The sequence below is a fragment of the Stigmatopora argus genome, chromosome 1, assembly GCF_051989625.1.
Source record: "Stigmatopora argus isolate UIUO_Sarg chromosome 1, RoL_Sarg_1.0, whole genome shotgun sequence".
In the NCBI taxonomy this organism is placed as follows: domain Eukaryota; kingdom Metazoa; phylum Chordata; class Actinopteri; order Syngnathiformes; family Syngnathidae; genus Stigmatopora; species Stigmatopora argus.
The window spans coordinates 19,047,614-19,071,171 of NC_135387.1; the positions used below are offsets into that span (position 1 = coordinate 19,047,614).

General features: G+C 43.1%; 4 protein-coding genes across 6 annotated transcripts; 3 read left to right on the forward strand and 1 right to left on the reverse strand.

Moving 5' to 3' along the window:
- The first annotated feature begins 94 nt into the window (after positions 1 to 94).
- LOC144078557 (suppressor of tumorigenicity 14 protein homolog) lies at positions 95 to 6,154 on the forward strand. Its single transcript, XM_077606719.1, has 18 exons — positions 95 to 438; positions 1,127 to 1,289; positions 1,381 to 1,511; positions 1,605 to 1,678; positions 1,751 to 1,938; positions 2,016 to 2,051; positions 2,150 to 2,378; positions 2,486 to 2,622; positions 2,706 to 2,803; positions 2,886 to 2,983; positions 3,395 to 3,528; positions 3,698 to 3,802; positions 4,022 to 4,138; positions 4,242 to 4,367; positions 4,663 to 4,846; positions 4,936 to 5,207; positions 5,273 to 5,409; positions 5,759 to 6,154. The coding sequence occupies exons 1-18, from the start codon at positions 319 to 321 to the stop codon at positions 5,918 to 5,920; spliced, it is 2,511 nt and encodes an 836-aa protein (XP_077462845.1). The 5' UTR covers positions 95 to 318; the 3' UTR covers positions 5,921 to 6,154.
- rad51c (RAD51 paralog C) lies at positions 6,109 to 8,530 on the reverse strand. The gene is made up of 4 exons (XM_077606777.1): positions 8,223 to 8,530; positions 7,574 to 7,823; positions 7,275 to 7,491; positions 6,109 to 7,201 (listed from the first exon to the last, which is right to left on the reverse strand). Exons 1-4 carry the CDS (start codon positions 8,338 to 8,340, stop codon positions 6,710 to 6,712), a joined length of 1,077 nt encoding a protein of 358 aa, XP_077462903.1. The 5' UTR covers positions 8,341 to 8,530; the 3' UTR covers positions 6,109 to 6,709.
- Positions 8,531 to 8,819: 289 nt separating this feature from the next.
- abt1 (activator of basal transcription 1) lies at positions 8,820 to 11,664 on the forward strand. 2 transcript variants are annotated; one of them, XM_077606763.1, is made up of 5 exons: positions 8,820 to 8,952; positions 9,554 to 10,251; positions 10,823 to 10,998; positions 11,073 to 11,270; positions 11,341 to 11,664. In XM_077606763.1, exons 2-5 carry the CDS (start codon positions 9,558 to 9,560, stop codon positions 11,539 to 11,541), a joined length of 1,269 nt encoding a protein of 422 aa, XP_077462889.1. In that variant the 5' UTR covers positions 8,820 to 8,952; positions 9,554 to 9,557; the 3' UTR covers positions 11,542 to 11,664. The 2 variants fall into 2 exon arrangements, with proteins under 2 accessions (XP_077462889.1, XP_077462880.1); XM_077606754.1 differs by having other exon boundaries at positions 8,850 to 8,952; positions 9,551 to 10,251.
- A 363-nt stretch (positions 11,665 to 12,027) lies between these two features.
- LOC144078564 (cyclin-dependent kinase 16-like) lies at positions 12,028 to 22,988 on the forward strand. Of its 2 annotated transcripts, XM_077606731.1 has the most exons (18): positions 12,028 to 12,174; positions 13,987 to 14,157; positions 14,347 to 14,493; positions 15,303 to 15,421; positions 15,752 to 15,880; positions 15,954 to 16,010; positions 16,093 to 16,207; positions 16,458 to 16,552; positions 16,633 to 16,695; positions 16,785 to 16,908; positions 17,543 to 17,663; positions 18,112 to 18,209; positions 18,308 to 18,413; positions 18,544 to 18,586; positions 18,671 to 18,761; positions 19,559 to 19,624; positions 20,524 to 20,606; positions 20,681 to 22,988. In XM_077606731.1, the coding sequence occupies exons 2-17, from the start codon at positions 14,040 to 14,042 to the stop codon at positions 20,568 to 20,570; spliced, it is 1,539 nt and encodes a 512-aa protein (XP_077462857.1). In that variant the 5' UTR covers positions 12,028 to 12,174; positions 13,987 to 14,039; the 3' UTR covers positions 20,571 to 20,606; positions 20,681 to 22,988. The 2 variants fall into 2 exon arrangements, with proteins under 2 accessions (XP_077462857.1, XP_077462867.1); XM_077606741.1 differs by lacking the exon at positions 20,524 to 20,606.
- The last annotated feature ends 570 nt before the right edge of the window (positions 22,989 to 23,558 follow it).

The following is a 23,558-nucleotide window of genomic DNA, read 5'->3' on the forward strand; positions in this document are numbered from 1 at the left end:
TATTCACTTCCGCGTTTTTCCCGCAACATGAGTAACCAATGAGAGGGCGCAACAGGCAGAGGCCACGCCCTCTTTAGTTGTCATACAAGCTCCACGCCCAGCACAGGTGAGATCAGCCGCAAGGGACGAAAGCACCTTCCTCGAAAGGAAAGACCAACGCTTTTAAACCCCCGTTTCTCCCCCGAGGGATTATTTTGTGCCCCTTACCCTTAGAATAGCCTAAAACACAAACTTTCACTCTTCTTCGGAATCTTTGGCATCATTTTTTAGTGTGTATTCTTCTGTCAGGCGCCCATACGCAGGCTTTAATGTTGGCTAATGCCGAGAAAGGGGCGCACACGCGCGGCGCTCGAGCAAAGTAGCGAGCGAGACCACCACGGGGGGCGTGAAGTCGTCATGGACCCTCTGGAGGAAAGGCAGAAGTTCAGCCCCAGACATGTGAGTGTGCGACGTCACATCTTGTATTACAGGTTGAGCAAGAAAACGCTTGCATGAGGGAAAACAACAGGTGGTACTAGTTTACAGTTCACTATAGAAAAAGGCTAACCAGGGTTGTTAAACTCAAATTTTCTTAATTAGTTACACTATGTCTGACAAACCATGTACACTACTTATTCATCAAATGAGTTGCAAAATTAATCACAGTGTTGACATGGTTGTTTTATTTGGCTCCGCCTTCAATTTATCCTTGTGAGGATAAGAGATAGATGGAAAATGAATGAATGAACATCCTAAAAAGGAGCATTCATTCATTCATTCTGAACTGTTTAGCTTCCCAAGGGTTGCAGGGGGTGCTTGAACAAAGCTAACTATGGGCACCAGATAGGGGACACCCTGAATCGGTGGCCAGCCAATCGCAGGTCACCATGAAAAAGATGAGCACGCACGCTCACCAATCAAACCTGGGGGCAATTTAGAGTGTTCAACCAGCCTACCCTGCATGTTTTGGGGATGTGGGAGGAAACCAGAGTACCCAGAGAAAACCCACACAAACCCGGGGAGAACATGCAAACCTCACACAGTGAGGACCCACCTAGAATCAAACTAAATATTAAAATGTGGTTCTTTTAAATGCTCATTCAATTATGGCACCGGGTGACCATGGCAAACCTTGCCGTCCCATCAGGATTTAGACCTCGATCCCACCTGCCAGTTTCTGGCCGCCCCAGACGCCAAAAAGTTGGAGAAGCGTCCAGTGCGACACAAGAAGCTGTGGATTGGGCTCGGCCTGGTAGTGGCGGCGGTCGCGTTGTCTCTGCTGACTGGACTGCTGGTTTGGCGATTCCACCGTGAGTGACCCCATTTCTTCCAACCCTTAGCATGTTTTTTATTTGCTCTTTTGGCATGATTTTTTTAAATTTATGTTTTATGCGTGATCAGTGAACCGTAACGTGGCATTGCCGCGTGTGTACGTGGGATCCATGACCATCGCCCAGCAGTCCTTCCTGCCGGACTACGAGGACCCGAGCAGCGGGGCTTTCGTCAAGATGGCGTCTCTCGTTAGCCAGCAGGTGAGTGGCGGCTTGGTCATAATTCACCACGTTTGATGCTAATCTTCATTTATTTATGTTTTTTTAATTTTTTTATTTTTTTTATTCCTGCAGCTAAAAGTTATGTACAACACAAACTTGGGCAAATTGGGCAAATACTTCCGACGCTCGTCGGTGGAGGCCTTCAGGTGAGAGTGAATATTTTTAAGTTTAGGGTTCACCGTGTCATGGGAACTACCGCCTTTCTTACCTCGTCGCAGCAATGACGGCAACGATTCTGTGACGGCGTATTACCGTTCCGAGTTTGACCTACCCCACGCCGAGCAGGCCTCGGTGGACGCCGCCGTCAGCTCGCTGGAAATGACGGCGGAAAGTCAGCGGACTCGTCGCGGGCGAGTGCTGCTGAAACCCAACCATGCGCTTAACGTCGACTCCGTCGTCACGCGAGGTCTCAATTGATCTTAGTTCTCGTTAAATAGGACCATCAGATGTACATTAAAACAAAACAAACATTTTTATGTGCAGCCATTGATCCACGAATGGCGTCATCGTCCTTAATGGGTAAGAGTGGCGCCTCTCAATGGTCCTAGTTCTGCCCTTGAGAAAGAGGAAAACAATCCAAACTTTTTGGTGCCACGTCAAAATGTACCTGTCTCCAGTCAAGAAGTCCTTCAACGTGCATGTACGAGAAGGCGGATTCATTCACTCGCCGGGTTTCCCCGATTCGCCGTACCCGCCCAACATCTACCTGCAGTGGCACTTGAGAGCTGACGCTGCTCACCGCGTGCGACTGGACTTCCAGAAGCTGATCTTAGAAGACAACTGCCAAAAAGACTTTGTCAAGATTTACGATTCGCTGGCACCCCTCGAACAGACTGCCATGGCTGAGTGAGAAGCTCCACTTTAATCTTGACATCATCCATTTTTTCCAATCATGACACATTGCCTCTCCTCAATTTTTTTTTTTATGAGCTCTTTGCTTATTTTTTTTTCAGACATTGCGGTGTTGCTCCGCAGTCGCTGTCCTTTGTGTCCTCCGGGAACGTCATGTTGTTGACGCTGGTCACCGACGACAAGAAGAACTTTCCCGGCTTCAAGGCCAACTTCTCCCAGGTCTCCCAGGGACCATCAGGTCGGCACATTCCTTTTTTTCTCCCATTTTTATTTGTAATATTTTCGGGATGTTCCTGACGAATTGCTGCTTACTGTCCGCAGAGTGTGGAGGAACTCTGAGCGGTGACACCGGTGTCTTCTCTTCACCATTCTTTCCGTCCAGCTATCCTCCACGGACTCTGTGTGTGTGGAACATCCAGGCCAGTATACTTGCTTTGTATCCACCTGCGTGGAGCTAGTTTCCTGGGTTTAGACGAGAATGCCGGTGTGGGTTTTTTTCAGGTGTCCAAGCCCAAGCTGGTTAGAGTCAAGTTCATCAAGTTCTACGTGGGAAACGACTCGGACTGTTCCCGAGATTACGTGGAATTGAACGGCCGAAGGTTATTTTCTTCTCGCTGTAGTTTAAAAAAGTTAATTTATTAGTCTGTGTGTCCCTATAGTGAAGAAAGAAAATACATATAATATGTACGTTAACTTTGATTGCCATTGGACATTTTTTCCAAAGCATTTAGTCACTCTGCCTGACAGCTTTGGAACTCTTGACGTTCTGATCTTTGGCATTTAATTTTTCCATCACTTTCAAATCCAAATCAAAACATCTCTGTCACATCTTATTTCTGTTCTTTCTTATGACTCATTTCCTTTGACGTTGATTTAGCTTTTAAACGTTGCTTTTTCCTTCTTTAATTTGGAGCTCTTGTAAATAGTCAGTGTCTTGAAGACACTTTGAAATAAGATGTATTATTAATATTCATTTTCACCTCACCATGATCTTCATATTTCCATCACAGGCTTTGTGGCTCACAAATGGGAAGCCAATGGGTGTCCAGCAGAAGCAACTTGATGACCGTCAAGTTCAACTCCGATGCCTCATACGTGGACCAGGGGTTCCTCGCCGCCTACGAGGCCTTCACCCCGAGTGACCGTAAAGCTTTTTTCACCACCATTCATACAGTTTGTTTTGTCTTCTCGGGAGACTTTGTTGGACTTTTCCAAGACAATCTTGCTATAGTCAATCGAATTATTATTTTCTTTGTGCGACAAGACTTTTGCACCTCAGATATTTTGTTATATAGTATTCTCTTTTGGACCAGTGTGCCCGGAAATGTTCCGCTGCACCAACAGCTTGTGCCTGGCCTCTCGTCTGCGCTGCAACGGTGTGGACGACTGCGGCGATTCCAGCGACGAGGAAGATTGCAGTGAGTTCCAGTTAAAAAAAAAAACCATCGCATTTGACTCTTTTCTTGCTTTTGACCGGGACAGACGTCCAATCCATTTGAACTCTGAGTAATGGCAGTGAATTACAGAATTTTTACTATATTGCCAGTGGTTGGTTTCTAAATGTATACACAGTATCTGGTGCAAATATAATGATCTGCAAGGAGCCAGAAGATTGACATTTCTGCCTTCTTTGGCAGGAACTTGCGCCCCCAACGCTTTCCGCTGCAGGAACGGTCACTGCGTCATGCAGACGAAGGTGTGCAATGGCAAAGATGACTGCGGCGACGGTTCTGATGAGCACAAGTGTGGAAAATGTATGAAGAATTGCGCTCGGCTTCTCTTCAATAACTTTGCTGTTTATTTTTTAAACAAACATTGGGGTCTCGTCACCTAACGCTTGTTTCTGGTGCCCCACAGTGGTCGCCGTGACATCGTGTCCCGATTTTAGGTTCCGCTGCCAAAACGGGCAATGCCTTGAAAAGGTCAACCCCGAGTGTGACGTTGTGGATGACTGCGAGGACGGGTCCGACGAGGAATCCTGCCGTGTGTACCCAACACACACACACACACACACACATTTTCACATAACTATTGCCTCTAAGTACGAACCATTTTAAAAGATCCAAACTGGAAAAATGTCTTTGTGGTTTGAAACTTTCACCCCGTTCTAAAATCTTAAATTGTCCATTCCAATTTACATTAAAAAAAGAGTGAAAGGATAAGGAGCACCACAACTACACTGAAACAAAAATTGGTAGAACTTGAAATGTCAAGTCAACCGTTTTCACCTATTCCTGAGAAGCAAACATAGGACAATTGTCTTGTTATTTTCTTTCAGAGTGTGGTTTGTGGCAGTACCGAAGCTCTCGCATCGTTGGCGGTCAGGCGTCGCAACGGGGCGAGTGGCCCTGGCAGGTCAGCCTCCAGTTCATGGGGCAGGGTCATTCGTGTGGTGGTTCCATACTGAGCAGCCGCTGGGTCCTCACCGCTGCCCACTGCGTCCAGGACAAAGATTCGGACAGGTACGAAGCCTTTGTCAAATACTCTTGACAATTTCAAACCTTCCCAGACTTGTAATCTCAAAAAAATGACCACCGGCCTCGTGTCACAGGCGCTCGCAGGCTGACCAATGGGAAGCCCTCCTAGGTCAGCATGAGTTGTCTCGCACCAACGAGTGGTCGTTGAGAAAGAAAGTGACGCGCATCGTGGCCCACCGGGACTACGACAAACGCACTTTTGACAACGATGTGGCTCTGATGGAGCTGGACTCGGATGTCCCCCTCAACCAGCACATCTGGCCCATTTGTCTCCCGTCCCCGGCGCACAGTTTTCCCGCTGGTCAGGAGGCTTGGATCACCGGTTGGGGGGCCAACAGAGAGGGAGGTGAGCGAGAGGACAAAAAAAGTTGTCCACCAGCGCTTCCATGTCGTTCTCGTGTCCCTCGACAGGCGCGGCGGTGATGGTCCTGCAGAAGGCCAAAATTCGCATCATCAACAATTCCATGTGCAACAATGTGATGAACAACGAGGTGACGGATGGGATGTTGTGTGCCGGCGTCCTCGAAGGCGGCGTGGATGCCTGCCAGGTGACTTATTAAAAATAGTGTGAACAGCCACTTCGAAAAATCGGACTTCAGATGTCCGTCTTCAATCGGATATGCCTGCAGTCTAAAAGCAGCCATTTGACGTCTCAGAAATTCCCCATGTGAATCTTTAAATACTTTGAGCAACCGTCTTTCACAGGGTTATTCATAGTAGGTGGGTGTCATCTGTCCCTCAAACTCATTGGCTGCCAATGTTGGCAATAGATGTCTAATCCATTTGGACTGAAAAGTGTTGGCAGCGAATGGCCAGTTGAAATGGATTGCACAGTAGTGAGCGAGTTGAGAACTGTTAGGTCGGCAAGCAATGACCAATCATCTTCTACTCTGTCAGGGTGACTCCGGTGGACCGTTGGCCGTCGTCAGCCCGAGCGGGCGTGTCTTCCTGGCCGGCGTGGTGAGTTGGGGCGACGGGTGCGCTCAGAAGAACAAGCCAGGAATCTACACGCGAGTAACCCGATACCGTGGCTGGATAAAGGAGCACAGTGGCGTTTAGCTATGCCCCTAACAGGAAGGTTTCAAGTTAAAGGTGCGTCTACCACTAGAACAATTTTATTCAAGTGCCTTGAAATCTCTGAAACAAAGTAGAGGAAACAACTTATCAGTGTTAAGATGGAAGTTGTCTAAAATAAAAGCTAAACTTTTTTTTTCTTTTTACAAGGGTCGACTAGACAAGGAAATCTATGCAGTTCATTTAACAAAATTGCTAATTAAACAATAGTAGAAATGATCACGTCCTTATTTAATATTGTAAACCTTTTAGATAAGATACAAATATACTGATGGCTATCTTGTGGTAGTGGATGTTAGGTGAATGTTTTCCCCACTAAAACACTGAACTCGCCAAATTTTTGTCAGCTTTGAAAATCGTATTAACATGCATATCATACAGATAGGATTTGGAGAAAATTGAATGAAAAAGGTATGTTCTTAAATGGGCAGTAAAATTAGTGCATTGCTGACATTTTTTTTAAAAACAAGCCGTTGGAACGTTGGTTGAAAATTGAATGATCTCTTGTTAATTTCAAGTACTTAAGATGGCCAACAAGAGACGACATCCACCCCCACTGATTCCCTATAATATACAAATTTGAAAAACATTCCTTTAATTAAGTGCATTTGATTAATGTAAGTAAAAAAAATATTGCACACCTGAGATTCTGTCTGAAGGTAAGTCACCTAACTGTGTCATATTTTCTAACTTAAATTGCTCTCTGAATTCATTGTCATCGCTGTTCAGTGGCGTTTGTCCACCTGTGATCTCCGCGGCTTCATATCAGCCGTTCTACAAGGCAGCTGATTGGTCGGTATTTGTTCGAGGCCTTTTACTGGGAGGCTCCTCAGATTGGTCGTCGTCGTCGTCTCTGAAGCCATCTGCGGTGATTTGGTAATTGACCGTGGCTTCTTGACGATCCGGCGATTTGAAGATGGTGGCCTGCCTTTGAGAACCCGACCAGCGCAGGAGGAGTCTCTGGGTGGGGGCGTGGCCCCAGGTCTCCCCGAGCGCGGGAACCAGCTCCGATCGTCCACCATGTACCCGCGTGGTCATCTGGTTGCTGAGGACCACCGCCAAGTCGTACTTGATGGCCGCGGAGATGAGCTGCTGCGCCAGGCCGTTGAGCAGGCGCGTCCGCTGACTCCGCAGCTCGTCAATGTGCTGACGGAAGGGAAAGGCCACGCTGTCGATCACCAGGAGGCGGACGGTCGGGTGACGAGACAGGAAGTCGGGCAGCAGGTAGATCTCGGCCAGGAGTTCCACGTAATCGTGGCAACGCACCTAAGGCACACAGAGACGGACGGGAAGACGTTACGAGATAGTCACTTGGACTAAAGCGAGAGTCGGGTGCTACCAGGAAAATGTTGGACAAGATGCTTTCCACGGTGAAGGCTTTGACGGCGTCCCGTTGCTCGGCGTCCTCGGCAATCAAGGTGCAATGGCGTACGGCAGCGGAGGCGAGGTCCACCACCCTTTGAACCATGAAGCTTCCTTCCGTGTCGATGAAAAGCACCTGACCTCCCAAACCGCCAAAACACGGCGGCACCTGAGCGTCCACTGCCAACTGCAAACTAGCGCCACATTGTTCATCGGTTTTATTCATAGTCCAGTTATATTATGATTATGTGTACTTATATTACGCTCGTCTCTTACCAAAGTTGTGTTTTTCCCACTCCCGGCGCTCCACAGATCTCAGTGGTTTTACCGACAGGAAGTCCACCTCCGAGTGCCGCGTCCAGCCGCGAGGAAAATGTCACGATCCGATTCAGCTCCTCCTCCTTCTGCAGAAGGTCCAGTGCGGTCAGAGAAGCTTCATTTCCTGATCCTCTGTCTTCTTCAGCTCCTCCCTCCTTCCTCACAGCCTGGAGCACCTCCAATGCTTCCTCCTGGCTAAGCCCAGTCTCTGTAACAGAAAGTGCTCTTTCCTTCGTTGCCTTTTCATGCATTCCAATGACTCTTGAATGGCTTGGATTGCTTAAATGACAAAAAAGATTTTCTGTACTGCTTGTTTTCATCGTGGTCCTGGGTGAGCTCGAGTCTATCCTCATGCATTTTGTGCCAGAAATGGGGTACATTCTGGACTGGTCACAAGAGATATTATCACGCTTTGTTAAACATTGTTTATTTCTTATTTTGTGTTTTGTGCTTTAAGAAAATCCTGTAATGGCTAGCACGTTGTATGTATACATGTATACACACATTTGAAAAAAATACATATTTTTTATAACTAAAGATTTTTTTAAAAAAAATTGAAGGTCGTTATTGCCATCGCTAAATTTGAGAGAAATATACTTTAGTTTACCTCGACAGAGCTCAAGTGCACTGACTTGCATGATGTCATCGAGCATATGGAACCCCGCATTGAGGACTTTAACTTTCACCTGTGGATTCAGACGTAGAGTGGACACGGATCTCTGCATCCTGTTTGCACCGGAAGATCAAATTCCACCGTTTGTACACAAATATCGACCACAGGTGAAATTAATTTGAATCTATTGTTTCCAACGTTTTGTATTGAGCATATACACAAAACAAAATTACGACACCAATTTCTTAAACCTTCCCGCGCAGACAGGGTCGCACGTCTGTGACGACACAGTTGCAGCGACAAATTAACACATTCGACGTCAAAATAAAAGCAACTATAAATAATGACTCACAATTAGGAAAAGTTTAAGATTTGCCTTAGTTTACGCCAAGGCAACGGGAGATCAATTATCAATTTAGTGCTTTTGAAAAGTTTAATACTATGCAGAGGTTTACCCACTTCGGAAACACAAGCTAATTATTATGTTTGACTTTTCTTTCCAAAACATTAATAAATATGAACCAATTTTTGCGTCACGATTGGATATGTTATGATCAGCTGATTAATTTGGATGACTAATTTGATGTCGCCAATGCATTTTAATACGAAGGCAGGCGTTTTTAGCAGGAAATGACCGTCGCTATTACGTCATTAATATGAGACTTGTATGCACGTGAAGTGGAGTCGTTTAGACGAAGCAGAAATTTGGATTTGTAACATCAGGGTAAGTTTGTTTTTCGTTATATCTGTACACAAATATCGAATTGACTGTTATTATGACTTTACGGAACAAATTGAACAACGATTACAATTTCAAGTCATTGAATTTACACGCACAATCTTGACTCGACCAATTTGCATCGTTAGTGTGTGTGTGTTTGTATTCTCCAACTGTAACGCATTTGTCATTGACTGTGTTGGTACAAAAAGTAATTAAGTAAAGTAAATAAACTCAATCATTGTTTCTAATTTTTAATATTGTTGCCTAACTAATTGCACTCTGATTATAGCCTCTAATAACAGGTTTTTTTGGGGGGGTACAGTGGTACCTCTAAATACGAAATATTTAGCTTACGAATGCATTTGAAATCTACATTTTTATTACGTGACGAAAAGTTGTCCAAGTTACTAAATATAAAAATATGAACTTAAAATTAATACTGCATTGCCTTTGAGAATTGATAAAGACAGGCTTTGCTTAAATTTTAAATATAAACATTGTAAGATGAACATCAATTACTAACCACTTGTACATAGCAGCATTGACCTATAGATTTGGAGCCATTGCCTATTTTTAAACAAATACTTTGATTTATATTAAGAAGAGAAATGGGCAAGGAGAAGATGCCGATAACAGCTCCATCAGAAGGGGAAATGGACGAGGCGACGAGAGTACAATGGGCGAAAGAAGAAGAAGAAGAGGAGGAGCAGGAGAAGGAGAAGGAGCAGGAGAAGGAGAAGGAGCAGGAGCAGGAGCAGGAGAAGGAGCAGGAGAAGGAGCAGGAGAAGGAGCAGGAGAAGGAGCAGGAGAAGGAGCAGGAGAAGGAGCAGGAGAAGGAGCAGGAGAAGGAGCAGGAGAAGGAGCAGGAGAAGGAGCAGGAGGAAGAGTACAGTAATTTTGAAATCCAAGATACAGAAGAAACGCAAGAGAAGAAGGGAAGGATAAGTCAAGAAGAAGCAGAAGAGGAAGAGGAAGAAGAGGAAGAGGAGGAGGGAGAGGAGGAGGAGGGAGAGGAGGAGGAGGAAGAGGAGGAGGAGGAAGAGGAAGAGGAGGAAGAGGAGGAGGAGGGGAAGATGACAACCCCAGAAGAGCAGGAAGAGGACAGAAAATGTTCAACTCAAAAAGAAGGAAAGACAAAAAAGTTGAACCTTAAAGGAACTTTAAAAACTTCCTCCACAGACAAGAAGTTTATTCCAGGAATCATCTACCTGGGTCATATCCCTCCGAGGTTCCGACCCAAACATATGAGAAATCTTTTGTCTGCTTATGGCGAAATTGGACGCATCTTCCTGCAACCCGAAGGTAGGACTGTTCAATTTATTGATTCATGTGAGTTTATTTTCTTACTAATATTTCACGTGTTTTTTCTTCTTTTTAAAATAATAATAATAATTTTTGTAATGGTAAAAATGTTCGATGCATTCGTACAACGCAGCCTTTAGACGTGGGCGTAGGTTTTCATTCAAACCAAACTCAAGGGCACCTTTTGCTAGTGTAATGACTTGATTGCAGTAGCATCTCGTTGATAAAACTGTTGGCACCGGATCAGTTGGAACAAAGACAAGGACCCACTACGGTCCTTTCTGGAATCGGTTTGAGACCTCTTCAAAGACACTCACAGAATGTGGCTTGTGTCATTCTCACTTTTGCCTCCAGAAGGCAGCATATTCTCCCAAATAATCTCAATTAAAAACACCACTTTTAAAGCAAAAACGACTACAACGCCACTCTAAATTAAACGAATCAGCGACGCAGCAGAATTGAATTCAAACATTTTTCTACTGGAATTACACGATATAATCAATTCATCGTTGCAGCACTAATCTTTTTTTTTTATCAACATCTAACCCGTGGCACGTTGCGGATGGCTTAGATCGGAAAGTAAAGGCGAGGAAGAAGCGTTCGGGCTCCAGGAGGGGCGGCTTTACCGAGGGCTGGGTGGAGTTCCGCGACAAGCGAGTGGCCAAGCGCGTGGCCATGTCTCTTCACAACACGCCGATGGCCACGCGGAAACGCCAGACCTTTGTCTCCGACCTCTGGTGCATCAAGGTTGGATGAGCACTCTCCTTTTCATTATTAGGCATAGTCAATAGGTAGGTAACGGGACGCTTTTGCCGCGCTAGTACCTGCACAGGTTCCAGTGGACGCACCTGAGTGAGCGTCTGGCGTACGAACAGATGGTTCTCTCACAGCGACTCCGCACAGAAGTGTCGCAGGCCAAACGTGAAACTAACTTCTACCTGGACAACGTGGACAAGAGCGCTCGCATGGAAAAACAGAGGAAGAAGGCCAAACGAAAGCTGACAGGCACACAGCATGACGTGAGTCATACAACATACACACATAACGTTATGATTTTATTTTTTTAATGCTTAAAAATGTCATTGTCAGTCGAAGGAACGCACGTGGGACTTCACGCAGCGGCAGACGGAGGAGGAGATCCAGATGAAGAAAAAGGTTAGGAAGGCGGCAATGATGATGAAAATGGACTCTGGTAGCCAGAAGCAACAAGACAAAGGCCGCCTCCACCAGGAAAAGAGCCAATCAAACATCTCTTTACTGGCCAAAATTTTTAATTCCAAACAGCCTTAGCAGCTGGTGACTGGCCAACTGTGTGGCACATAGCTGATCACACAAATGTTTAATAAATCATCATTGATTGCTTGTATAAAAAAGGTTTTTAATAAAATACAGATTAAGACAATGTCCAAACAACCCATGACACAACCACATTTTTAACCACACTGCCCCCAAGTAACTGTCTAAAATTGCTTTTGTCATACCATTTAACTCCTAGCATGTCATTGATGTCCAATTCATTTAAACCAGCAAGGCTGGCTGTGAATGCTCACTTTCTGTGCCATTGACAGTCCTAGATGTCCAATCCATTTTGACAGGAGTTAGTGATTCCCCCTCCCAGTTAAAAAGGATTGGCAGGCATAAAAGTACGTGTCCTGTAATGTTAAAAAAATCAAAGCTATTGCATAAAATGTTCAATTTTTCAACTTGCATTAAAAAAAACAAAAGTTTATTGTTGGGAGTTTCCCCGTACATGAAAGACAAGACAACAATGCGCACGCACAAGGCGAAGGGGCGGGGCTTGACGTCATTGATGTTCCGAGGAGCAACATGGCGGCAGATTACTGGGAGCAAGAAAAACCCTCCACACTGTCGCGCTGAATCGAGCCAAAGACAAGCCGGGCAAAGCCGGGACCGGGCTTCCCGGTGAGTAACCCGCCGACGTGTCTACCTACGCGCTAACGTGTGCTAAATCAACGAGAGACTGTAATGTAATGTAACCAAGCGGCAGCTGCCAGCTGGGGAATCACGCCGCTCCGCCTCCATTCACAAGCCTCGAGGTGCAGCAATTAGACGGCCCCTCACCCTGTCGTGCTCAGCGGGCGCTATCTTTACCGCAATATAGTCTGCTCCCAATCCCAGAAGGACTCAGGACAACCGCCTCGTGCCAAGAGTTGACAGGCTTAACATGTTTGGCATCGTTTCCTATGAACTACATAGCGGCGTATCCATTTTGTAGGGCCATGGGAATGTGTAGTGAGCATAAATTATCCCTCAGTGTATTCCACAAGACTTTAGGAAAAACAGCACGACGATTTTTAAAAAATGCATCCCAGGAGACATTGCGCCTGTACGGCTAAACAAGAGAGGGGAACCCTTCCTCCAAAACATGAATTTCTATTTCCGGGTGTTTGAACTGTGGCGCGGAAATATTGTAATGCTCTGTGGTCAACGATGACAGTCGCTTATTTTCACGAGTGGAATGCGGATTTTGACAAGAGCTGCTATCTTCTATCTGCTATCTCATATCACCCACGCACTCAATGGACACGCAGAACCCGATTTGAGCCGACTTCCATCTGCTCTTTCATCAGAAGCGTTCCTTTGTGATTGCACGTTCTGCTTTGATGAACTTAAACTGCTAATTACCAAAGCCCCGCCCCTTTTTGGGCGTTCACAAAGTATTGTCGCCACCCAAGGGTGCTGCAACCCCATAGGGTGCCCTAAATCAGATGGGCCTCCGACCCCACCCCAAAACTACCTTCAAAGTCACAAAAAATAGCAACAAGTCAATATCTTAACTCTTAAAATGATTGCCTAGGTAATGTTTTAAAACGTAAAATTGATAGGACACATCAAATATTCAACAAATGGTTCATTTTAGGTGTTTTCTGAAGAGTTTGGGGGAGGGGGGGGGGTTCTTTTAAGACGGCCTTATAGCAATAGCAACATTTTCTAGAAAAAAAACAACTGAAACATGTTTTACTGAAGTGAATCAGAAAAAAATAGATTAAATCTAGTTAAGTGTCTTCCCACAACACAATCTCTAAAAAGTTTTTGTTGTCGTTTTGTTTTTTAAAATCACTTTTACTGAAATATTGGATATACTTAAATGTTAAGTCAATGTTGAGTCATTTTCTACAATCCCGTGTCAGCCTAAGTGCTTATCTGGAAACGCATAAAAGGGGTCAGCAGTCAGCACTTCCTGTCACTGAGTGCTAAAAGCCATATAGATGTAATTTGTTAGGGAGGGGGTCAGTTGTTGTATCCCAACCTCCAGAGCCTCCAGGCTAACTTTTTTACTTAAATTATTGTAAAAGGTTTTAGGGTTTCATACTGTAAATAAGCATGCCAGGTAAATTGTCACCCTTTTTTCAATATCTTATTGACAAATATGAAATGTGTCTACTGTGTGAACTGCAAAAATAGTTCAAGTCTTATCAGTAAATGTCATGGTCTCATTGTGGGTATCAAAAGCAGAACTTAGTTCTTTAAATTGATCGCACTGGAAATAGCCTAGCACCCACCTGACTGTTTCCTCACCGAATGATTTAATTTCATCATCAGAATTGCACACTTGTGTCACACTTGATTTATTTTGATAGTGACGATCCTGCGTTATTGGAGAAACATTAACCTGAATGCATCGTTATGGTGTAGAATCCCACATAGCATTTTTATTTCCCAAAATCGATTTATTTTCCACATCTTGATACGACTTTGACGACATGTGCGCAGGTGGGTTGTCCACGCTGGCCGCCCCGCCCCCCTCAGCTTCCCGGCCCCCCCTCATGGAGAGGATGAGAAAAATCAAACGGCAGTTGTCCCTCACCCTGGGAAGGGGAGGGGCCGGGGGAGGAGACCGGACGCTGAGCGAACACCAAGAAATCACGTCGCTCAGTGACTCAGGTTTGCTATCCCAATTAACCTGCAAAAACTCAATCAAAGACCTGCACTCACTCTTTATTTCTACTTATTTTCATTGTGTAATTTTTGGTCCAACATTATTATAGATTCCGTATCCTTGATTTGGTCGTATCTCCGTCACGCAGCGACAATGACGTGTTTCTATTCTATCTGGTTCTTCTCACCCTTCAGAGGCCGGCACCCTTCGTCCTTCATCGGGGGGAGTCAAAGTCAGAGGGTCGTCTTCATCAGTCCAGTCTCTTTTTCAGTCGTACAGCCGCCGGCCTCGAGGACTGGGACGCAGTCTGAGCTCGTACTTGAACCACAGCAGCAGACTGGGTAGGACCTTTGTGTGTGTTGTCTTTAGAAATGGCTACTGCCGCCTAAATTTTGTTGGCAAAAATTCCTTTTGCAAAAATCCTTCTTAGTATCTTTTTTCACTTCAAAAAAGCAAATGACAAGTGCCCATTTTTATTTTTTTCACACTCTTCGAATGATAGAAACGGCTCAAATAATTCGTAGTCCTAGAAGAAAGTACTGAATTTTTAAATAAATGGCCATATTCTTTTGAACAGTAGGGGTTTAGGAGGCGCAATACCAATGAAAGCGTTTATTATCATAAAAAAATCGCTGGGTAAATTTGCCTGTCTCACGTGAGCATGTGTGTCCTCACACCATACCTGTCAACTTATACGTTTTCCCGTATTTGATGTTTTTTGATCAATTCAAATTTTGTATGCCGTGTAACAACTTTTGTACGGGATTTTTAAAAAATACGTTTTTTGTAAAACCGATCTTGTTTTACCCATTTCGGCTCTAATCCGGATCATCTCGGTCACTGGTAAGAGACAAAAATGTCATTGCCGATGGCTAATAGTATTGTCATGCTTTAAGCATGATATGCGCACGCGCATTCCCCTTTCACCCGTCCGCTTTTTCACGATATAAATATAGCGCGTCAGAAAGCCGTCCACTTTGGAGAAAATTTTAGACTTACGTGCGCCCTATGTGAGTAAATATGTGTCAGAATGCATTTTTTCGTTTTTTTATCGCTTAATAAGGGGAATTGCAATCATTAATAAGGGGATCAATTGGCCGAGGTTCGCAGGTATGTCACACGTACCCCTTTTTCTTTCACGTTCAAACAGAGATAGTCCACGAGGATGTTAAGATGAGCTCTGACGGAGAAAATGAGCCAACGTCCTCATCAGACGACGTCCAGAGTCCAGTCCGAGTTCGCATGAGGACAAAGAAGATATCTACTGAGGTATGCACAAAGCCTATTTTTCTAGCAGAATAGGAATGGAATTTTTCCTGTACTTCTGTGCTTACGTTTTTTTTTTAGAATGGGTGATAATTTGAGATTTGAGAAATTCCTTATTTGCACAATTTGATTTTTTTTAGGAACTTTCACATTAAAGTTGTGTATTTTCCCTTTAGAGAAAGGGAACATAGATGAACAAAAGTCAGAGTTATAGCTTTTAATCATATCACACAGCCCTACTGTGTGCTATTTGAAAACAAGTTGGTTATTATTTTAATGTAAGAAGTAGCGATTTATGATCAAAGATGATTTTAAAAAATGTATTTCTTTCAGGACATCAACAAACGTTTGTCATTGCCGGCGGACATTCGTCTCCCAGACGGCTACTTGGAAAAGTGCAATGTGATTGGTCCAGCGCTGTTTGAACAACCAATCAGCAGGCGGCTGCGTAGAGTCTCTCTGGTATGTTTCTGTTCGTTTATGCGACTGTGGAAGTTTATGTTGTCGTTATCGGTAATCCTCCTCTCGTGGGCAGTCGGAGATTGGCTTCGGCAAACTGGAGACGTACATCAAACTAGACAAACTGGGAGAGGTCAGAATGCCAACATTTTCCTCACTTATCGGCCTGTCTGTCTGTGTATGACCTGTTTGTGGCTCTTTACGTGTGTGTCTAGGGCACCTATGCCACCGTGTACAAAGGCCGCAGTAAACTCACAGACAACTTGGTGGCTTTGAAGGAAATTCGTCTTGAACACGAAGAAGGAGCCCCGTGTACAGCCATTAGAGAAGGTGCGAGTGAGAGGTCATGTCGACTGGTCTTACGATAAATTCTTTCAAAAAAATCTCATTTCTAATGCAAAATAGCGAACAATTTCAACCAATCCATTTTGACTGGAAGGGGCTAGCAGAGAATGATCGTGGTCAGCCCTCCTCCTCAAAATGGGTTGGACATCTATCTATCTATGGCAGCCAATGAGTTAAAAAAATGAATTTAATGCAGACATTTTTATTGACGGGGGTTGTGCTTTGTGTGTGTCAGTTTCTCTTCTGAAGGACTTAAAACATGCTAACATCGTAACGCTTCACGACATCATCCACACACAGAAGTCCCTCACACTGGTTTTTGAGTACTTGGTGAGACTCACACACACATACATATACCTAACAACTTGCATCTACATATTTTTTTTTACTTTGAACATTTGTTGTTTTAGGACAAAGATTTGAAACAATACCTGGAAGACTGCGGCAATGTCATCCACGTGCACAACGTCCAAGTGCGTAGTCGTCTTCCTCGTCGTTAGCATTTCCATTGCGGGCCCGTGTACGTGTTGATGCAATGGTCTCATGTCATTCTTTCTTTCAGCTTTACCTATTCCAGTTACTGCGAGGGTTGGCCTACTGTCACCGCCGGAAAGTTCTCCACCGAGACCTCAAGCCCCAAAACCTGCTCATTAACGAGCGAGGAGAACTCAAATTGGCCGACTTTGGTGAGAACTTCTTGTCTTCTTCAATGGCTGTTAATGCAATCATTTCACTTCAATTTTAAATACTGTGAAAAAATATTTCCGCAGTATCACCCCGTTTTTCGCTCTGCACCACAAAAACGCAAAAGCCGCGAAACGTGAAAAACGGGGGATACAGTGGTCCCTCGAGATACGAGCTTAATGCGTTCCGGGACTGAGCTTGTATGTCGATATTCTCGTAACTCAAACGAACGTTTCCCATTGAAATCAACTAAAAACAAATTACGCCATTCGCACTGACTAACGGGAAAAAAACACTGAAAAAATACAATGCTCCGCCCAGTGCTCGCAGAGACATTACACAAGGGAGTTGCGGGTAGAGAGACAGTGCCCATGATGTTCTTATGAGCACCCTCTCGTGTCCGCTGTCTGCTCGTATATCAAAATGTGTCTCATATCTCAAGATAAATATCTGCTCAAAGTTTTACTCGTATCTCAAATTGCTCGTATGTCGGGGCACTCGTATGTCGAGGTACCACTGTACTGTAACATTTTGATACGCTACACTGGCCAGTTGCTAGTAGTGCCCGTAGAAGACTGCGACTGTTTCACACAAAATATTATTTCAAATGGAATTTACTCAGATTTGATGTTGCAGGTCTGGCCCGAGCCAAGTCGATCCCAACCAAGACGTACTCTAACGAAGTGGTAACCCTCTGGTACCGCCCACCCGACATCCTGCTGGGCAGCACCGACTACTCAACACACATTGACATGTGGTCTGTTACTGTAACATCTAGTCATGGGCCGGTACCAGTTCTTCCCTGAACAAAGCTGTCAAAATTTGGTATTCGTTTGAACAAGAATATAACGTTGAAACGGATAAATATTAAAATTCTTAAATCCAACAATTGTGAGCTATTTTTAGAACCCATCTGGGTTCATTTGTGCCCCGTGTGGGCTACCTAATATCTACGCGCTCCATGTTGGTTATCTTTGCTTTACAGAAGAAGAAAAAAGTCAGCTATTAAGAGTTAAACTTGGAAACAATTCCTTAATCGCCCAGGTTGTAAAGAGAGATAAAAATAAAGTCACGATAATAGACAACACAAGAAAATGGGGATTAAACAAAAACCTTCAGAACGGCTATCGGCACATGTCTAGTAATTAAACAAATAATTCTCTCTTGTACGTGTACTTTCCTCACACCTTTATTTGTGTTTGTAGGGGCGTAGGGTGTATCCTATACGAAATGATAACGGGTCGGCCATTGTTTCCTGGTTCCACCGTGGAGGAGGAACTTCACTTCATCTTCAAGTTATTGGGTGCGAACCATATTTGTGACATACTTTTTTTTTATATTTCAAATGTAACACAAACATGTTGACTTAATGTGTGCGTGAATGCGGTTGCTAATTAACAGGAACACCGACTGAGGAAAGCTGGCCAGGAATCAGTTCCAACGAGGAATTTGTGGCAGCAAATTATCCTCAGTACCCACCGGAGAACCTCGGTGACCACACTCCTCGGTAATGCCGCTACTGTCTGATGTACAAAAGCGTGCCATTAAAATTTGTACTCGTGTAATCAATATAGCATGTAACTCCAAACCAGAAAAACAAAACAAACAAGAGACGGTCTTCCATGTTTTATTTTTAGGCTCAGCACTGATGGCGTCCAGCTGTTGTCAAAGTTCCTGCAGGTCCGTTAACACCTCCTGCACACATTTAAAGCGATTGGTTTGTAATCGGGTATTATACGGTGCTGTTCTTTTGCTTGGTTGTAGTTTGAAGGAAAGAAAAGGACTTCAGCAGCTGAGGCCATGACTCATTGTTACTTTAGTAACCTTGGAAACCGAGTGTGCACACTTTCTGACAGTAAGTAGTGCACACCATGCCACTACGCACAACTAAGACTATATCCACGGCTCTGCTGTTACTGCCGGGTGAAAAATAGTTCCGAGAATATCCACACAAGTCTCTAAATAATGCAATGTTATGTCTGACTTTGCACAATGCACAACTCTTTTTCTCTTCTGCTGACACACTCGCACATCAATATAAAAGTAGTGCATACTTTGCTTTTTATATGGACTTCATATAGACTAAAAGGGAAATTGCGGGACTTTGGTTGGGACATGTTGACCAGTTCCTTAAAGGTTTGATGAAATACAACATCAAGTGACTAGATGTTTTTTTTATTCAACTTTATCCCATAGTCACAAAAGGTTTAATAACGAACTAACTTATTTTTCTAAACTTTTTACCGCTCACTTTGCCACACCCACAAAAAATAATCTCCAAATAGAAGTTAATATCACCACCAGAATGATTTTTGCACAGTGCCAGCATAGCCCCTCTGACCATTCTGTCGTGTTTATTAATCATGTTGTGACATCACAACCAGAATTGCTGAACAAAGTGGGCATTTCCCAAAGGGTTAGTTTGGATAGATTGATTATGATATGGTAAAAGACAGTGAAATTTGAGTGCCTGATTTGTTTTGTCCACCTGCAATCATTTTTATTTATTTTTTTGACATGGTCACCAGGTTGACTAGTTTGATAATTTCTTAACTACTGCTACTCATTCATACCATTCACACCTACTGCTATTACACACAGTGCTAGCAATGTGAGAACCAGACTAACTCAGAACTCTGCTTTTTATTTCAGCGACGTCCATCTTTACTCTTCCGGAGATTCAGCTAGAACGAGAAACAGTGAAATCAGCGGATCAAGGTAGTAATTCAAACACAGTTCTCCTCTGACTTCACGCCTAAATCATAGAAATTGTTAGCAAAAAAAATGCTGCATGTAAGCGTTTTGGATTGGATTGGATAACTTTATTCATCCCGTGGGAAATTTCATTGTGACAGTAGCAAGAGGAAAGGCATAGTTATAAATTAGACAGTACAGTCGCAAAGGCCGCAGAACAACAAAGCAAAAGTACAAAGCAAATCAAAGTAAATGGGATCATTAAGAATCACCCATAATGAGCAAAACCATATCGAGAAAGAATATCTCACGGCATACCACGAAACAAGAAGGCGACAAAAAGAATGTATTGATTCTGGTACTCATCAATGTATTTATTCATTGTGCGCCGCTTTGACTTTTTCACCTTTTATAAATGAGAAGAAAAATATGATACAGGTAACGCACCTTTTGCCATGTCTCCATAGGGATGGGAATTTTTTTTTAAGGGCCAATAATAACGTTTATATTGATGCCGTGAAATGTAATCGTTGAACTATGATGGCACAATATTGTGTCTGAGATTGTGAATCACCGCCTCAGGTGTCAGATACAAATAATAACATTATTATGTTGTATAGTTTCTCCTTACTACTGAATACATTAACCCTTGAGGGAGAGTGGCCACTACAGTAGACAACTAGTACTCCAAAGTTGACACTAAAGACATCCAACCTTTTATAGGGCAAGTGAGTATTTTGGGTCACACAAAACAAAATTATATTTATATCAGTTTTATAAAATAAGTCAAACTATGAATATATATAATACAAAGCAGATAAAGCCTAAAAAAATTAAAAAAATATTAACATATTACGTACTTTTTGCCATTGACGGCGACGGAACCAATTCATTTAAACTGGCCTCGATTGCTCACCTTTCAGTGCCATTGACGGCGCTAGATGTCCAATCCATCTTGGCTCCTACTTAAAATTGGACGTCTATCACCGTCCATGGAATCCAATGAGTAAAACCAATCCCAATTCATCCCCAATTCATAATGCATGAAAGGCTAACAGTCTTGTTTTATTTCTTCCTCAGCAAACAGTCTGGGCAGGAGGCGGAGTCTCCTCTTCTGACGAGTTCAACCACACAAACGTTTGCATGCGGACGCCACGGTGAACGAACAAGCAATTCGGGAGACAGGACATTGTTTTCACGGCCAGAGGTCTTCCACTTTTATCAACCCCGCGTCTGTTCTGAGGTCAGTTAAGCGCTGCGGTCGCCTCACCTGATGACATCGCACGGCCGGAGCGCCAATGTTTGCACAGCGAAGAGGGAGTGACGGGAAGTGACGCGTTCCCCCGGAAGCCATGTTTGTGCGCGCAACGGCAGGGCGACGTTTGCGTTTATTACTGTAAATAATCACACGACACACTTGTCTGTCCTGTTCATCAGGTGCGCCTTGAAAAGGCTTCGCTAAATGTTTGTTTTTGACATCACGGCAACTCAAATCTCGTTCACATCGCAAGTCCGCCTGTTTTGAGGGGATGTACGGCGCGTGATATAGACATTAGTATATCATATAGACCATTTGAAATGAGATTGGAGGCAGTTCATGATCATGTTTCAGTCCCGGTAATGGCGGCGGGCGTCCAATTCATTTGACTGGTAGAGTTGGCACCAAAATGGATTGGTCATCGATCCCCGTCGATGACTGACAATGAGTTAATAATGGTGGGAAGCGGCTGTGAAATTGTATAGAAGGAAGTAAACGAGTTCTGAAAGATATTAGTAGTAAAATGAAACTTACTCTAAGTACATTTTTACCTGCTTCCCATTTTTTTCTGAAGGCTCACTGACACATTTCGGAAAATTGGCTTCTAACAAAACATTTGGATATATGAAACAATAACTTTGCGCGTTAGGTAATGCATCCTCAATAAATTACAATGAAGATTAGAGGTTGACCGATATCAACAAGAAAAGACGGCAATCGAGGCCAATGCACTTTTGGAAGCATATTGATTATAAAAGGTAATTTAAACACTCATGATATAAATGTATGTATATGGAAGTAGATTTTTTCTTCTGCTACTTCCTTTTTTTTAACACTGGCCAATAGGTGGTTCAAAAAGACAATTAACAAAGATTATCACCAAAACACTCAACGTAACAAGGTTCTTATTATATCGGCCAATGTTGAAAAATGTCCATCTATTGCCGCAATGATATATTTTGCTGAATATTTACGAGAAAAGTGAATAAAGCGTCCACGTGGCCGCGCTGTGAACAGGTTTGCATTGATTAGACTTGGTTGTTAAACTTCTCAATCAGGGCTGGGCAAACGTTGGTGCTCAAGCTTCACGTGTTAAAACATACGTCAAAGATTTGATTTTATTTTGATATCAAAACTACGCCTTTTAAACCCCCATTTTATCGTTCCTGATTTATTGGATTAGAATAATTCAATCGTTAAGTCTGTTTAAAGCAAGTGTTAAGTGTATGTACGAAATCACGTTTCATTCTCAGCAATAAACACGTCGTGTAATAAGATGATTTAATACGGAATGAGTAGATTTTAAGAATACTTAAAGGAGGAACACAAAACTATTTAAAAAAATAAAAATACATCTTGACTAATGTAAATGCTGGCCGCATATGTGGGATAGAAGAACGACTGGTGTATGTGTACGCTTTGCCCATCCCTGTTCAAGATGGTTGGCAGAGCGTTCCTAATAAACGGTCTTCAAGGCATTTGACGTGACCGTGCAACATTACAGGTCTCCGATTGGTCGCCTCGACAAGATAGCTCCGTCTCAAACGGTCCAATCCGCTCGCAGAATGTCTGACACCCACACGCGATTGCTGTGTTTGTATTTTTACGATTATTTATATATGGACTTGTAGCTTCAGGAAATGGGCTGTGTTTTAATCGGTGCTGATCAGAAGGAATACTTTTTTTTTTTTGCTCATGGTAACAGAAAATTCGACTTCACAATAAATGAGTGCTAGCAACGCGACGTAGGCTGAGCCAACTTGATCATGTGACCGTTGAATGTAGTAACGTTGGCTGAGTTTACACTTTGATTTTGTTATTTAGAAAAGGAAAGAGAACAGAATTGTCGGCAAACCTTTTTTTTTCATTTGCACAAGAAGGGAAAGCTGTGATTTTTTTTCTTCCCCACTTTCCTCGAAAGTATTGTTCCCGTCTGCGACTCGTTTTTATTGGAGCTTCTCACAGCTGATTCTGTTTTCTCTGCGTGTGTGGTCAATGACACCAAAGCTCTCTGCAATATAGCGCAATGCATGATGGGAATCGTCGTCGTTCTTCCAACGTCTTCTCGTGTTGTACTCGCAATATATTTACACCAACGAATATTAAACAAAAGTTTTTATTTATTCTCAACGCTGCGCCTCATTCTTGTTGGGGAAGGAGATGGTGTCCCATGTTTGGGAGGTTATTTTTTCACAAGGTAGAAGAAATATGTTATATAGATACTATATTGACAGAGTGGATGTTGCAAATGATAAAAAAAAAAAAAGATAAATGATGTCATTAGGTGTCATGAAACGTAACCCAAAAACATTTGAAATAATGGAAAATAATTTCTGAATGACACCAATTGTCACCTAAATTTATTTTTAGGACCGATTATAATACAAAACCAGCCACCCCCGCACACAAAACTTTCAATTAAATTCAATTGATTGAATTGAATGCTTTTATCGTCATTATACAAGTTTAATGAGATTTCAAGCTTCACCACAAAGTGCACAAAAAACAAAAAGACAAATAAATAATAACAATACAATAAAGAAATAATCAATAAATAAGTAGTCATACGTAGAGAAGTGCACAAATAACAAACAAACGAACAGAAAAATAATCAATAAATTAGTAATAAATGAACAAGCAGTCAAAATGATAGGTAAGTAGTAGTCAACATAGATAAGTAGATACACACACACACATTGT

Excerpts from the sequence above, each read along its gene's own strand:
- LOC144078557 (XM_077606719.1), top strand. The coding sequence starts at position 319 with ATGCCGAGAAAGGGGCGCACACGCGCGGCGCTCGAGCAAAGTAGCGAG. Across the intron at positions 2,052-2,149 it reads GGCGTCATCGTCCTTAATGG|TCAAGAAGTCCTTCAACGTG; the intron begins GTAAGAGTGGCG and ends ACCTGTCTCCAG. Across the intron at positions 5,208-5,272 it reads GGGGGCCAACAGAGAGGGAG|GCGCGGCGGTGATGGTCCTG; the intron begins GTGAGCGAGAGG and ends GTCCCTCGACAG.
- abt1 (XM_077606763.1), top strand. The coding sequence starts at position 9,558 with ATGGGCAAGGAGAAGATGCCGATAACAGCTCCATCAGAAGGGGAAATG. Across the intron at positions 10,252-10,822 it reads CATCTTCCTGCAACCCGAAG|ATCGGAAAGTAAAGGCGAGG; the intron begins GTAGGACTGTTC and ends CGGATGGCTTAG. Across the intron at positions 10,999-11,072 it reads CCGACCTCTGGTGCATCAAG|TACCTGCACAGGTTCCAGTG; the intron begins GTTGGATGAGCA and ends TTGCCGCGCTAG.
- LOC144078564 (XM_077606731.1), top strand. The coding sequence starts at position 14,040 with ATGGAGAGGATGAGAAAAATCAAACGGCAGTTGTCCCTCACCCTGGGA. Across the intron at positions 16,208-16,457 it reads GTGTACAGCCATTAGAGAAG|TTTCTCTTCTGAAGGACTTA; the intron begins GTGCGAGTGAGA and ends TGTGTGTGTCAG. Across the intron at positions 19,625-20,523 it reads AGTGAAATCAGCGGATCAAG|TGCCATTGACGGCGCTAGAT; the intron begins GTAGTAATTCAA and ends CTCACCTTTCAG.
- rad51c (XM_077606777.1), bottom strand. The coding sequence starts at position 8,340 with ATGCAGAGATCCGTGTCCACTCTACGTCTGAATCCACAGGTGAAAGTT. Across the intron at positions 7,824-8,222 it reads TGCACTTGAGCTCTGTCGAG|AGACTGGGCTTAGCCAGGAG; the intron begins GTAAACTAAAGT and ends TTTCTGTTACAG. Across the intron at positions 7,202-7,274 it reads TCTTGTCCAACATTTTCCTG|GTGCGTTGCCACGATTACGT; the intron begins GTAGCACCCGAC and ends TGTGTGCCTTAG.